The 14,213-nt window shown below is 42.0% G+C and overlaps 1 protein-coding gene across 2 annotated transcripts; it reads right to left on the bottom strand.

Annotated features, from left to right (window-relative positions):
* Positions 1-206: 206 nt before the first annotated feature.
* Positions 207-14,205, bottom strand: pdcd6 (programmed cell death 6). 2 transcript variants are annotated; one of them, XM_055037436.1, is made up of 6 exons: positions 13,955-14,205; positions 10,084-10,145; positions 3,521-3,565; positions 1,958-2,128; positions 1,353-1,462; positions 207-1,032 (listed from the first exon to the last, which is right to left on the bottom strand). In XM_055037436.1, the coding sequence occupies exons 1-6, from the start codon at positions 14,035-14,037 to the stop codon at positions 934-936; spliced, it is 570 nt and encodes a 189-aa protein (XP_054893411.1). In that variant the 5' UTR covers positions 14,038-14,205; the 3' UTR covers positions 207-933. The 2 variants fall into 2 exon arrangements, with proteins under 2 accessions (XP_054893411.1, XP_054893412.1); XM_055037437.1 differs by having other exon boundaries at positions 208-1,032; positions 1,970-2,128; positions 13,955-14,202.
* Positions 14,206-14,213: the final 8 nt, after the last annotated feature.

The following is a 14,213-nucleotide window of genomic DNA, read 5'->3' as shown; positions in this document are numbered from 1 at the left end:
CACCTTGTAAGGCATTGTTGCTTCCTGTGCATTTCCCATGCGTGAATCTCAGAATTGTGCGATTTTAAGATTTACGGGGAAATGGGAAACATTTTGATTTATTTTCAGCCATTTTAATCTGCTCCACTTCTATCACATGTATAAATTATTTATTTTCATCTTTTAAATAAAGCCTGAAAAATCAACACTGGAGGACCTTTTTTAGTAAAAGATTTCTTTTAATATTTGTGGAGGGTTTTTTTTTTTTTTACACATTTTAAGGCATCATGCACAGAAATAAAAAAGAAAAAAGCCAAACTAAAGATATCATTATGCTCAACCTCTACCAAAAATTATGTTCTAGCGTTAAATATTTGCTGTTAAAAATATTTTCATACAAATATGGCATGTAAGCTGGCATGTCAGTGAACCTCAAAGCAGAGCGTCATCTGCTTTCACAGTTTTTGTAAACATGGCTTTGAGCAAAGAGGGCAGAGAACAAGTCAAAAGAACGGGACAGCATGCTTCAATATGGGGCTTAACTTCCCTGAAAAGCATGCAAATTATATTTACAATGTATTATTTTACTCAACAGAATCATTTCTCTTCAATCGCTTTAAGTTTAAGACATTAAAAATGTGTCGACGTTAACAGACAGATGAGACAGATGTGTCCATAATCGTCCCTAACCCCCGGTCCCCTGCATGGACCTGTTCAGACTTTGTCAACAAACAAAACACTACAAGATTCTTTTTTTTTTCTTACCATATCTCAAGCACTTTTTTTTTTTCTAACTTTAATATTATAGCTTCTTATTAGACTCTCCAAATCAGGCTTAGACTAGGTTTAAAAAAAAAAAAACGTTGTAGTGTCCACCCTGGCAGACATCCACAGGGTGCCAGGAGCTTTGGCACAGTTGGGTCCAGTTGTGCTCTTCTGCGGTCTTCGTCTGCGTTATACGACATTAAAGACCATGGAAAGATACTGTTCGTAAGAAACTTGGATCCAGCCGTCCTGGTCTGTGTCGTATCGCCTGAAAACGTCAGTCAACCTCTGCGGAGACGACAAAACAGCCACGATAAGAGAGCTCAAACGATCGGCTACAACGGCATCTTCACAAAATCACCACGAAAACTGGAATTGCATATTGTTCATTTAAGTGCTGCAATTTTCAAACCATTTAACGTCTGTTGTGTGATTGCTTAAAAACAGTAAAAATAAAAATTGTTCCTAGTAGCTTTCAGCTTTCAGACCACAGCATCTGTTAATCTTGCCTCTAATTTACAAACTTCTATAATTAAAATGTGTAAAAGAAAAAAATATTTGTTATGAGGCAGCATCACAATCATTTGCTACAATTGTTTATCTGTTACCTGTAATACAATGCAACACTGGATGAAGTCATCAAAGGCCACCTGTCCCTTCCTCTGCCGGTCAAACTTCTCTATCAGAGTGCCGTAGAACTGGTCTGATAGACGATAGCCTGCAGTGCAACAGTAGTAATGGTTCTTAGACAGTCTCCGTTTGTTTTTTAGCAGTTTAATGTTTGCATTAAAGAAAAAAAAAATAGATTCCTTCTTTTTTTTTTACTTTAGACAAGTTTTAGATGTAAGGTAATCAAACAGCAGGAAATGCTTAACGTGGATTAAAGCAGACCGACAGGTTTTTGTAGCGATTGATGAAGGTTAAAACACAAACATCTTATACTACCAATCAAACTACATACAAGAAAACAAGTAAAAAGGTTTTTATGTTTTCAAACTTGCCTCTAATACCTAAGCTGAAGATAAATGTTTAACCTAAATTAAAGATTAACAGAAAAGGTGAGACGGGAAGAGCAACTCAGACAAGTGGCAAGTGTAAACTGAGGTTAAACTCTGTACCGTCCTCCCGGCATGCCGCTGTCCGTACACCAGGACAGAGCCAGCAGTTGTAGCCCTCCACCAAGCCCAACAAATTCAAACTACTAAAAGCATACTTTGCTGCTCACCGAATCCGGTCAGCGCCTGTTTGAGCTCGTTCCTGTCGATGAAGCCCGAGTTGTCCCGGTCGTAGGTCCTGAAGATGTTCTGCCAGTCTGTGATGTACTTCCACACGCCGGCGAACTCGTTGAAGTTGACGCCGCCTTTGTTTTCCCTGTCAAACATGGCTGAGAGGAGGGAAGCAGAACCAGCTTAGAGACATTTTTCGGATTTCTAGTATTCCTCGTGCTTGAGGTTTTCATATTTTGCACAGGCTACGGCCACAAACTTTAAAAGAGGTGCGTGACAGGACAACACAAACTAGCGCATGATGGCAACGGTGGAAGGAAGCATTATTCATAGTGAGAATGGAAGGTCTCACACACACAAACATATTAGTAGCAACTGACTTGCACAAGCTCACTGTGTCCCCTGCATCACTGCCGACTTGCATATTTTGATTTTGGCCTGTACTGATTTTTTTATGTCTGAGAAATTGCTAAATATAGTGACAAAGTTGCTAAGTTGGCAACTTAGGCGAGTCTTTCAGTCAACCCTCTCACAACAGAGCAAAACGGGACAATGGCTTATTTTCTAACCTTTGTGGAAGTATCGACCAATATCGATCGGCCATCTGATTCATCAGTGCACCTCTAATTTTAGGTATATACCTGCTGCAATGCGGACGATCTAAATAACTGTACAAGCTCCTCAACGTGCCATCACATGTTAATGTTACACCTTAACATGTGTAACATGTTAAGGTCCCATTTTGAATAATTCTCTTAATTCAAAGAGTATTTGCTTCTTTGTTTTGGCTTGTCACAAAAAAATTCCCCCCAGAATTACATAAATGGTTGTTATGTGACAAAATATGAAAAAGATTAAATGGTGTGAATTGAGTGGTTTGAATTGAGAGACAGTTAATTAACCCTCCAAAGTAACATGAGGGTTTTATAGTGTGTTTTAGAACTCCTGCTACATAAGTTACAAAGAAATAAAACTGTTCCAGGCACCAATACTCCAGTTTCCTCACTCTCATGCGGATCAATCCAATTACCGCCCAACAAAGGGAGTGTTATCGCATGATGTGCTTCTCGCTGCAAGACCATAAAGCAATGGATTTACTGCGCTTGGTACAAACGGGAGGAAAGAGACTTATATGGATTTACTTTTAAAGCTACAACACATCAAGAGATGAAAAAGTTCAATAATCATTAAAAAAAAATGTAAAAGTCTTTTGCATCTGTGCCGAAGTAGAATCAAGGCTGCGACGACACTGCAGAGCTAAAAAGTTTGCAACCCGAGCCTCCAAACTCTGACGAATTGATATGAGGAGTCTGAGCCAGCGTTCCTGTTCTGCTGCAGATGCTGCTTTCGGCTCCGTCTTATTGTCGGCTGCAGTTTTCCCACCGGAGCGCCACAAAAGATACGTCTGTCTGTGTCCTTAATGGCTTAATCTGGCCGTCATGGCGCGGCGGGGACAGATAAACAACTCAAACGGTCTCGGCAGGAAAAAAAGAAAAAGAAAAAGGCTGCTGTGTAAAAAGCCGGGCGAGTCGCCGTTAGCAGTTACTTACAGATGATGGAGCGGACCGTCACCGGGTTGAAGGGAGTCCATGTTCCTGGGAATTGAAAAGCAGCATGTTAATGAGAAAGTCAGAAGAAGAAGGGAACAAAACAAAATAAGGAAGAATGTTTATGTGACGCAGAAAAGCTGAAGCAGATGACGCAATTAATGTGGAGATTGCTGATGAACTTTAAGATTATCTTCAGAAATATTTACTTCTCTCATCGCTGCTCTCAAAACAAATCATATTCCAGTCTTACTTCTTTTAGCATGTCATTATGTCTTATGAAAAGATACTATCAGGATGGTTGCCTGTCTGGTGCAAAGCCTGGGCTAATTTCACAATTTAACGTTTTTTTGTTGTTGTTGTTTTGCATAAACAAACAATTTGAATCACAAAACAGCAAATTAATGACAGCCTGAGTGAAATACACCGCGTTCCAAATTATTCATATCATTATACAAGTGATATTTTCTCAGATTTTCTGAAATGGTCAATGCAAATGGTGGTCAGTATCATTTTCAAGTCATGAACTATTACATTACAAATCAAATTTTATATCTTATTTTTATACATATAAAAATAAGCCTAATTTTGAAATTAAAAGTTAATATAATGTGTGAAAAAAGTATGTTAAAAGCTAGGAAATCCAAAAGGTTTTGTACATTTTCTGTCATTCTTTTTATTGAAAGAAAAAAATGTACATTTGTGCATTAAAATTGTTGTTTTCATGCAGAGACGGAAACTGGAAATGCTAATTTAATTCCACAATCCTCCAGAACTCAGTGGGGTTTTTTTTGTATCTAAAAATTTAAATAAATTGAATCAGCCTTCTGTCCTCTAAAAAAAAACACAAAAAAAACAGAAGCCAGTCAGGAAAAACCACCTCTGCACATCTGATTGTTTTAGCTTCCTCTGCCACTTCCTACTCTAGCTTTGGCTGGTATTTTATTTTAAGTAAAGCAGCGAAGAGTTGTTCATCAAACAATAACCGAACCACTAACAGCGAAACCGTCCTGACAGAAGCAGAAAAGTGTAGCATTCATCAAATTACCACAACTAACAGTTTGTCGTAAGTCGTGGTTAAAGGAAGAACAAATTCAGAGAAAACCCTGAGATAGGTGGCACTTTAAAGCCACACCACCACCACCCAACACACACACAGTTATTTCTTTCTCTAGAGCTCCATCTTCAATCACAGAAAATAAAACCGTCAACTCTCAAGTCCCTGCAACTTGTACGGGAGTCTAAATCTTTGCTGAGTCACCACCTCTCTTTGTCGCAGGGCAGCAGTTTAATAGCAGAAATAAAGGAGAAGAAAGCAGAAGGATAAGAAGATAAGCTTCTCCAGAAAAAAAAAGGGACAGCAAGACTTCTTAAATCATTGTTACAGTAGCTGGGAGCACTTGATTTCATTTTGCTGACCTAAGAGTGCAACTTAAAATTTTACCCGCAAAACCTAAAAGTGCATGGAAAGAAACAAAATGCTGCTCCAGCTTTCTGCACTGAGCGAGTCTGCAGCCAGAGATAAGAGCCAGTCATTTAAATAAAAAGCCGAAAGACCCACTGAACATTCACCTTGATCTGATCCCAGGCTGAAATATATGAAAGGACTGGAAAAGCTTCAAGTACTCCAGGAAACAGGTCATTTCTGCTCTCTTCATTTGCTTTGTTTTATTGATGAGGAGAGGGGCTGTTCTGGGATCAGCCCTGAGGCTCAAACTGGGTTTTGGGCCAGAATCGAGACGTGTCTTTTTTTCATCTGGAGGAATGCTGCTCACGGCTTATTGTGTTTCACTCCGGTTTTATTTAACCGTAGAAATATCCTTTTTTTTCCTCTGCCTGTTTGGAAGACATCAAACCTCAACAGCGCTAATGAGCAGTGAAGTCTGTAAAGCTCGATTAAAACGGAAAGTTAGCTCCGTTTTATGGGCCGTGCTAGCAGTTTTACACTGCAGTTAGAGCGGTTCGCTTCAAAGGCCCAGAAATTTGTTTCCATCGACGTGCAAGTCCGTTCAGCCGCATGAAACGGGAGAGGAAACAGGAGGAACAAATCACTGTTTAAACACCTGCCCATTCCTTCTGCATGCATGCCTTAATCTGAGATCTGTTCCTCATTATTTTTTTGTTTCTATTTTAAGACAGACAGATAAAAGAGAGACGTCAATCGTGTTCCAGCGATAGAGCCGTCAAAAAATGTCCAAAGGCAGAGCCCCGAACAAGCTTGTGACTTTTCCAGCTACACAGACTCTTTGGCTCACAAAGCCGAGTACACAAATGTTTCACAGCGGGAGCAAGCTGTGAGGTCACCGATGTGTGCTGGATAGACCGTGGCTGTCCAGAGAAGAAGGTGATGTGGGGGGCAGTCCAGTTGCAGTGTGCGTCTCTCTCTCTCTCTTGCTCTAACGGGAAGCAGGGACAATCCACCCTCTGTCCAGTCCACACACTGTGCTCTCTGACCCGCCAACCCAACAGTGAGCAGAGAGGTGGAGAAGGAATGTAGGAGGTGAAGAAAGAGGCAGCCTGGTGGAAAAACAGAGCGCTCCGACCGCAGTGTGTACACAAACGCATAACGGCCCCGTCGGAGCTCACTGAGACGCTTGTACTTGCGCGCTTGGCATAAGCCACCACACGTCGATATACACTTTCCCAAACAGATCCTAAATGTTCAATATCAGAGCTCACAAAGTAGTCATAGAACATGCATGAACCACATCCTGTCAGACCGGCACAGACGTGTGACTGAGGGGCAAAAAAGTCAGGCTTCAAATACAGACAGATAAACAAAAACCTTTGACAAATCAGCCTGCTGAGCAAAATTAATTCTGCTAACTGTCAAAGATTGCTCTTTACAGGGTTTTCTTAAGCTGACATTAATAATGAAATAGTCACTGCATAACCTCCAAAAGGATTAGGCTTGTCCCGATACAACTTTTTCGCTTCCGATACGATACCGATATTGTAGCTTTGAGTATTGGCAAAACCAATATTGACCCAATATGATATCAGCACGAATCATACACACTTTTATTACTTTTCTTTTAGTGTGGATTGTTAGTAGCATTACTCAAAGACCAATAATCAACAGCAATAGATGGAACAACTGACAACCAGATTGCTTTTATCAGCCTGTTTATGTTAATAATGTAATTCAACATTGCTTGCTTGTCTGATATTGAACCAATTTCCAATATCGATATCAGAACAACACACTGTTAAGAAAGCAAATAACCCATTGAGCACTTAAGCTAGCCATTGCTACTTATAAAAAACATAAGCAGGAGCAAAATCGAAGGGGTTATAAGGTCTGTGGCTGTGAAGCAGATACTACACTGTCTGTCCAGAGACAAGCTGGCCACAATAAAAATGTTAATTCAGCCTATTGTAGTGATGGAATGTAGAGTGTTATACAATTCATTGATTTTATTGACTTTAATGAAGTATTTTATAGCAACTCTATAATTTTGAAATTATTCAGATCAGAACCTTTTTCCTAAGCTTCTATCTGATGAATCAGCTACGGAAAATTTCCTCCCAAAATGCAATTTGTGCCTCCATTCCAGAATCCACCATCGTGCCAGTGCATTATTTACTTGTTGGACAGCAAAGATTTATTTATTTATGACTTTCTTCGTATCTCTGCACAGTAAGTTACTGGAGGGCGAGTCGGGACCAGTAAAAATACAACAAAACATCCAAAAGCTGCACGACGTCGCCCTCTGTTTCACTAAGGCTTAAAGGTTCACACGCAATTGTTCAACTCTTGGCTACCGCCCTGTTACCTCTACGCTCCACTGACTCTGAAACTCGGAAGCGGGCAAGCCGCACTGCATGGTGTCTGCGTGTTTAACAACAAGTCGGCTCCTTCTGGATCAGAGTCACGCTGCGGCAGCAACGGTCAACAGCTGTGGTCTTCTGGTTCACGACAGTCATGACTGCGGGACGCCCGTGACAACCCTGGCGCCTCGTGTCGTCAGCTAAAGATAAGACAGAGTCCAACTCTATCTGGCTTCCTATTCTTCAGTCGGGACTGACTCAAGAGCACATCAGATCTTACAAACCGCTGCTAATGTGCGAGTGTAAATGTGAAGACTGCTGAATAAGCTCCTCAAGCTGTGCCGCTCGACCAGCTCTGCCCGTCAGCAGTTTCAACACACTGCTGTTTCTACACAGCTAAAGTAAAGAGGACAGTGAATCTGATTGCATATCTGCTCTCTGCTGCGCAAAGGTAAGTTAGCAGGGAGCAGATGATAAAAGCAAAATTGCGTAACATATACATTTTAATGCGACAATCGCAGACTCAGATATGTAGGCTATTCTGTCACAACCTGGACTGAGAAAGGTAAGAGAGGATGTAGAGCACAGAGACATGCTACTTATTAGTAGGCGTGTAGTGTGGTTCATAACACACATAAGGATCTCTTCCTGGAACAGGAAGAATAAACTGAATGATTTCACCTAAAGCGATTTTAGAAAGAGAAATTATCCAAAGTTTAATTGGTACATAAAAACTGTTGAGCAGCTTTTGTACGGAGCCACAAGAAATGGCCCTACCCTTACAGTGTTGGCGGCTTGAGCGGGCGCTCTGCAGGACGGGATGCAGCGCCGCGTGTATTCGGCTTCGTTGGCTCCCTTTCATGTCACAATGAAAGTAATGAACTGGCAGAGGAGTCTGGGCCGGGAAGCCTGCCGTTCACTCTGCAAGGTGCACGCTCCGTACTCACAGCACTGACACACAGTGCCGAGAGTCCAAGTGGGGGGGGAGAAAAAAACAAAACAACTGAACCTTGGCAAACACGAATATCTTCTTGATAAATAACACCAGCCTGTGCATTCAGGCGCAAACGCACACTCAAACACTAATCAGTATGCTGAGCAAGAGCCACTGCGCAGTCTGATAAAATGTTCTTTCACTGCTGCTTCTGGATTCAAGACTTTTTTTTTCCCCCCCTGTGAAGAAAATAAAATAAATAAAGGGGTGTTGGGCTTGTAAAGCTTTTTGTCCCCAAGGGGAATGTGTTCAACAATCTTTCAAAATTCAGATATAAACTTGTTCAGAAACAAAAGCACTGGTGAGACAAAGTAAGGGCTCCTGGATAAATGACACCCGAAAGTTTACCGCATTTCCATCCTGCAATCTCATTCAAACCAAGTTCCAGAGGAGGAGAGACGCAGTGATGTGTGGCATGAAAACAGGCAGTTTTCCAGCCCGCACCGGTCAAGCCCCTACTCTCAGATGAAGCGAAACAAAGTCAGTTTATTTGCCAACAAGATTTGTCCATCGTTCAACTTTGCTTCTAAGAAAGGAAAGGCTGTGTGATACTTAAAATCTCACATCCTGAAGAGTGACTGACCCGCCATCATGAGCTGCTCTGATCACCTCACTGATTACTTCCATCCTCTGTTAAACAGCAGAAGTGTTACACTGCTACCCGTTAGGCACCGCAATGCAACACACACTTTCTTAACAGAGAAGATACTGAGTTCTTTTTAAAGATTATACAAGTTTTCTGTCTCTGTTGATTTTTTTTTTTTTTTTTTGTCAAACTAATCGTACAATGTAAGCTCAAGTTGGTGGTGGAGGGGTCGTCAATCTGTTCTCTACCAAACAAACCTGAAGGGGAACGTCTTAGTCGTCTGTAACATTAAGCTCAGCTCTAGTTGGGCTGATGAATCAGCACGATGATCCAGCAACTCCATCTCTGAAATGCTTCAAAAGTAAAAATTAAAAAAAAAAAATTGTGAGAAAAATCTGTCAAACTGCTTCTTAAAGATCAGAGTCTGAACTCTAATCCAACTGGTGCCGAAAAGCCTTCCTCCTGGCTGAATTAAACCAAACCGAAAAACGGAGGTGATCTGGAGCTGAATGGTCGTCATTGCAGTCAAAGGTAGTGGAAGAAGTTTAAATTCGATTTTGATGATTCAGCACTTTACAACGTGACGAGAACAAAAAAAGAAAGAAACAATAGAAACATTTTTAAAGATTTTATCTCCACTATGGATCAAAAATATTTAACCATTGAGAGGAATAAACTGATGTAAAGTAAAAGAGATATTTAGTGTAAAGGGTACAAAGTTGGGGAAGAAGGGAAACCCAAATCAACAAAATGAGGATATTAACCACGAAAATATCTATTTTATTAACACAAGCAAACGTAACAATCATATGTTGGACTGCCAATGGCTTGGGAATTGAGGTAGATCATAAAATTGGGAAACACACATTTGGTTTGCCGTTTATGATTATAAAAAATAAAAAAAAAACACTCATACTTCTGACTTCATATTCCACTGAAAAAAGGTTTGAGTGGCCACTACCTAACCTGTTTAATTCAAAGTTTTATTTCCAGAGTTTCTGATATTTCAAGGACTCTTGAGAACAATTGAAGTGTTTCCTTTCAAGCAACACATGGAGGCTTTCATCGCACCGTCTTCTATACAGGGATAAAAATAAATCAGCGCCTCCAACCCAGGGATAAAAATACCATTCCCATTCCCTTCTTGTCCCTCCAGCGGCAGAGATTTAAGGAACAAAACTGGGAGTGGCACATCGGCAGCACATCAATACGTACCATTGGACAGGGCCTGCTGAAGCTCAGAGTCTGAGATCACTCCACTCCTGTCTTTGTCAACCCTTGAAAGAAAAGGACAAAAAAAACAAAAAAACAAATCCACAGATTAGCCTCGTTTACTTTACCCTCTTCACACCCACAGACACGAGAAGACACAATAGCAGCTGACATCGGCAACCGCCTGTGGAAATCCGATCACACCAAGCGTGTGCCAGTGTTTCAGCAGCCTGCAGGAGTGAATGGACTTCTATGATCGGGACAAACAAGGAAGCTTGTCAGGGAGAGACTGGAGAGACTGGCTTCCAGTAAACTTGGAAACTGAAGTGAGAAAGAATGCTGACTTGCTTCGCTGCAGACGGATGACGTCTGGTGCAACCGGCAGAGTCAGCTTTCAAAAATCTCAGTCAGGACTGTTTCCTATGTCATAACAAAATCAAAAGTGAAAGCAGACAGAGGAGAGCATAGATTAACTTTTATTAAACGTAAGAGTGAGGGTTTGTTTTAAGGTTTTCTGTTAAGTTCTCAGTATAAAAAAATTTATACAAATTGTAGTATGGATCTATAGTAGACATTTATAAAGTTGTAAACGGAGTTCTACTCAAAGTACAGTCCATTTGCGCACACTTCGATCATCTCGGTCAGGTCACAAACTGGAATCTAACCTGCAGTGATTTGAATGGATGGATGGAAGAACAAATCACTGAGACTCAAAATTTGAACTTGTAAATCTGTCACAAGAAGTGCAAAAACCAAAGTAAAAGAAATTCCTTTACCTCCATAGTATATTATCTAATGACATAATGGAGCTGTAAAGAGACTCTAACTCAACAGGTTTATCAGCATTATTTAAGACAGGTACCGCCGTCGAGCCACCATAGCTCGAAGAACAAGTTAACAGAGTTTGTTGGCATTGCAGGTACAATAGATGTATACTTCACACTGAAGATCAGAAATCACAGGTTGAAAACAGTCAAATTCACATCGGGCACATTGTTGCTTTCTTGGAAGACATCACGAAGGCTTAAGAAACCGTTACTTCATATTTTGTGATTCGGGAATCTTCCTCCAAGACTCAGAGTCACGAGAACGGATGACACATCCGATGGCCTGACACTTTTAATCCAGTTTAGTCGAACATCCAGTGACTCAGACGTTCCTTAGCAACCCCGACCTGTTGACGCAGCGCTCCCTCTGCAAACATACCAGCAGAGAGGAGCAGCGAGGGCCAGAGGACGGGAAAACCCTCCAGTACTCACACACTCGCGCGCTCTCACAGGACCGGCCCACCGCTGACTGCTTGGGCTGAGGTTTCTGCTGCCAGCTGCGGTATATAATATTTCTGAAGCCTACGTGGCCTTCTTTTACACGTATACGTTTGTGTGCAGTTCCAGCCGCTTGAATTAGGAAAACAAACACAAACCTCCTCCGTCAGCTTGGTGGAATCAGAATCATAGATAAACAAACATCGCCACAGGTCAGAGTAAAGGAAAGTTTTGTCATGGCAAAGGTAAAGACCGGTTGGGCCGGCGCCAGCGGAGGAGGCCCCCATCTTCTCCTGAACACTGATCTACTCAAAGAAGCGTGTGTGTTTGTGTGTCACGTTCAGCATGCTCCCTCCTCCACCACCCCATCTCAGTAGCTCATCCTGCCTCAGGCAAAGTGACCTCGCAAGTCAGGGAAGGAGCGCATTGAAAAGCATCATTAAATCTGCCTCTTCCCCCGCAGAACAGGCACCATCTGGAGTTTCCATCCCCGCCGCTGTCAAGCGCAAAAAACCTGAATCTAACAAACCAAACTGGGACAAAAACACACAAAACTGAGTCAGTGAAAGAGGCTCAGATTTTTTTTTCCCCCCTTGTCACTTTTTCCTATTAGGCAACATGTCTGAGGAGCAACGCCCTTTCTGCCTTTCCACACAAAAACTCCAAAGAAAGAAAGAGAGAGAGAGAGGAGGGTGAAGTCACTGGTGGGAAAAAGAAGATCCCAAACTTCCCAACTTCTACTGCACTAACAAGAACACTTTCTTCTGGTTCTTAGGCAATAAGCAGCCACTGTACATGATCAGCGTTCTTATTCCTGCACAGCAACAGATCTGTGTTGCTGAAAGGCTACTGGGAAGCATTTTTGCCATTCTGTCATCAAAGCAGAAAAAATAGAAACATGACTCACACAGTATTACTTCATGGAGCAACATGCATTACACATAAACTTTGTATGACGCTCAGAATAATAAACTGAAGTTCTAGATATCGCTACAATACCTGTATTAAGCATGTTACGTAATCTGTGTTAGCATTACTATTAGAAATAGATGTCTCCTCTGATGGCGGATGAAATATGAATGCATGTCGTGTCACCGCCATGATTTGTAATGACTTATTGCAACGACAAACTAATTCACGTGTTATTTTGACTGCATTTCTCCTTTAATGGAAACGCCGCAGTGGAAAAATTGTAGTTTTTCCCAACAGCAACAGAACATCGAAAAAGCTTTTGCGCGCATTTGTAACGGGAACGCCGCTGCTGACCGACTGTAACGCGCGTCTTTTGCGTCTCGCAGCCAGCTGCCCAGCAGTGCGCAGCAACAGGTGGGTGAGAGCCAGAACAGAAATTCCCAACCAGAGATATTTTCAGATGAATTTAGAGCTGACTTCTTTAAATTTAATTCAATATATGAAAGCTCAGAATTCCAAAGTTCTGCGTCTATTTGTAGATATTTTTAAAGAGTAAATACAAGGGTTTACCCAGAATCCTTGGCAGATGTTTCTGCAGAGGTCAGGAATTTTGAATCTAAAACCCAAATAATTAGAAACCATAAGAAAATTGTGGGGTGGATGGATTTTTTTACTCAATAAGTTTGGGGGAAACATAGATCTTATCCAGCTCTGGAAGACACCAAGTTCACGCTGCAGACTTTTCCCTTTTTTTTTTTTTTTAGACCTATATAGATCTAAAGAAAAGAAAAAAAATGACCTATCGGTTCAAGAAGCAGCAGATAAGCAACGTCCAGGAGGAACCTATGCATACCTCACACTGCATTATTCTGAAGTTCTGCTCCACACATTAATAATTTGTGAGGGCTGGTTCAAACCCCGCACCCCCTCAAATAAATGCCTGCAGCGCTTCAGTAGTGTTGAAAGCAAATCCTCTGCAGTATTACATAACTGCAATTATTACCAGGGGCCAAACCAAATCAACATGTCCCTGATTGCCTGCTACTATGACTGCCACAGCTGCTGACACACATTTCAGCCTCATGACCGTCAGCAGCCTCTCTCTAATGTTCTCATACATTAGAGACACATATGTGACACATGGATTTACACATGCCTTTTTGGAAGTACTAATGTTTTTTTTTTTTCCAATCGTATTGATCAGGTATGTTGGTATGGATAAAGTTGCAGGTAAGAACCCGGTGGGGGGGGCGGGTGGAAGGAGGGGAGATGCCTTCAAGGACTCCTGGAGGTCCTTCAAGCCCTGGTTTTAGGTACTGATCATATTTAAACCAGCTGGTTGCTGGTTTAGTCTTAAACAGTTGTGGCACTTATAAAGAAAAAAAAAACCTTCTGTGCTGTGATCAGCTGAGTGACGAGTCACAGCCACAGGCTATGCAGCTCGTGGAAAGACACACCGCCGTAGTATTTCCTGCGCTGGGTCACGAATTTCCCCCCGAGGAGCTTTACTGAGAACCAAAAGCAGCAGAAACGACCGGAGACGAAAAGAACAAAAAAAAAAAAAAAAAAAAAACCCGCACTGTCACTGAAATGATTTGGCGGAACCACCACCCAGTCCGCCTCTCTTCCTCTTCCCGTCTCTTACGACGGCAGCAGCGGGCCAGCGCTCCCTGAACGAGCCGCGTCTCCGCACTCACCTCTGGAAGATATTCCACAGGAAGCTCTGGTCCGCAGGAGCGTTGATTTGCGGCGGGGCTCTGTAGGGGCTGTGATACGCCATCTTAATGGGAAAGCTTTGTTGTCGGCAACAACAAAAACTACAAACCACAGCAGGCCGAGCACAGACTGAGCGCTTCCCTCTCCGGGCTGTAGTTTCGCTTCTTCTCGGCCGCTTCAGTCAGACTTCAGCAGCGCAGCTCAAAGTGGCAGCCCACTCCCCGCACAGGGGCGTGGCCA

The sequence above is a fragment of the Poeciliopsis prolifica genome, unplaced genomic scaffold (assembly GCF_027474105.1).
Source record: "Poeciliopsis prolifica strain line A6 unplaced genomic scaffold, Auburn_PproV2 SCAFFOLD012, whole genome shotgun sequence".
Lineage (NCBI taxonomy): Eukaryota > Metazoa > Chordata > Actinopteri > Cyprinodontiformes > Poeciliidae > Poeciliopsis > Poeciliopsis prolifica.
The sequence above is the reverse complement of the archived record's forward strand: the minus strand, read 5'-3'. Positions and strand labels throughout refer to the sequence as shown.

Bases quoted from the DNA above. Each gene is read 5' to 3' on its own strand.
- pdcd6 (XM_055037436.1), bottom strand. From the start codon at position 14,037: ATGGCGTATCACAGCCCCTACAGAGCCCCGCCGCAAATCAACGCTCCT. The intron at 10,146-13,954 runs GTGAGTGCGGAG...TTTTCTTTCAAG, and splicing joins CTGTGGAATATCTTCCAGAG to GGTTGACAAAGACAGGAGTG. The intron at 1,033-1,352 runs GTAACAGATAAA...TCGTCTCCGCAG, and splicing joins AGTGTTGCATTGTATTACAG to AGGTTGACTGACGTTTTCAG.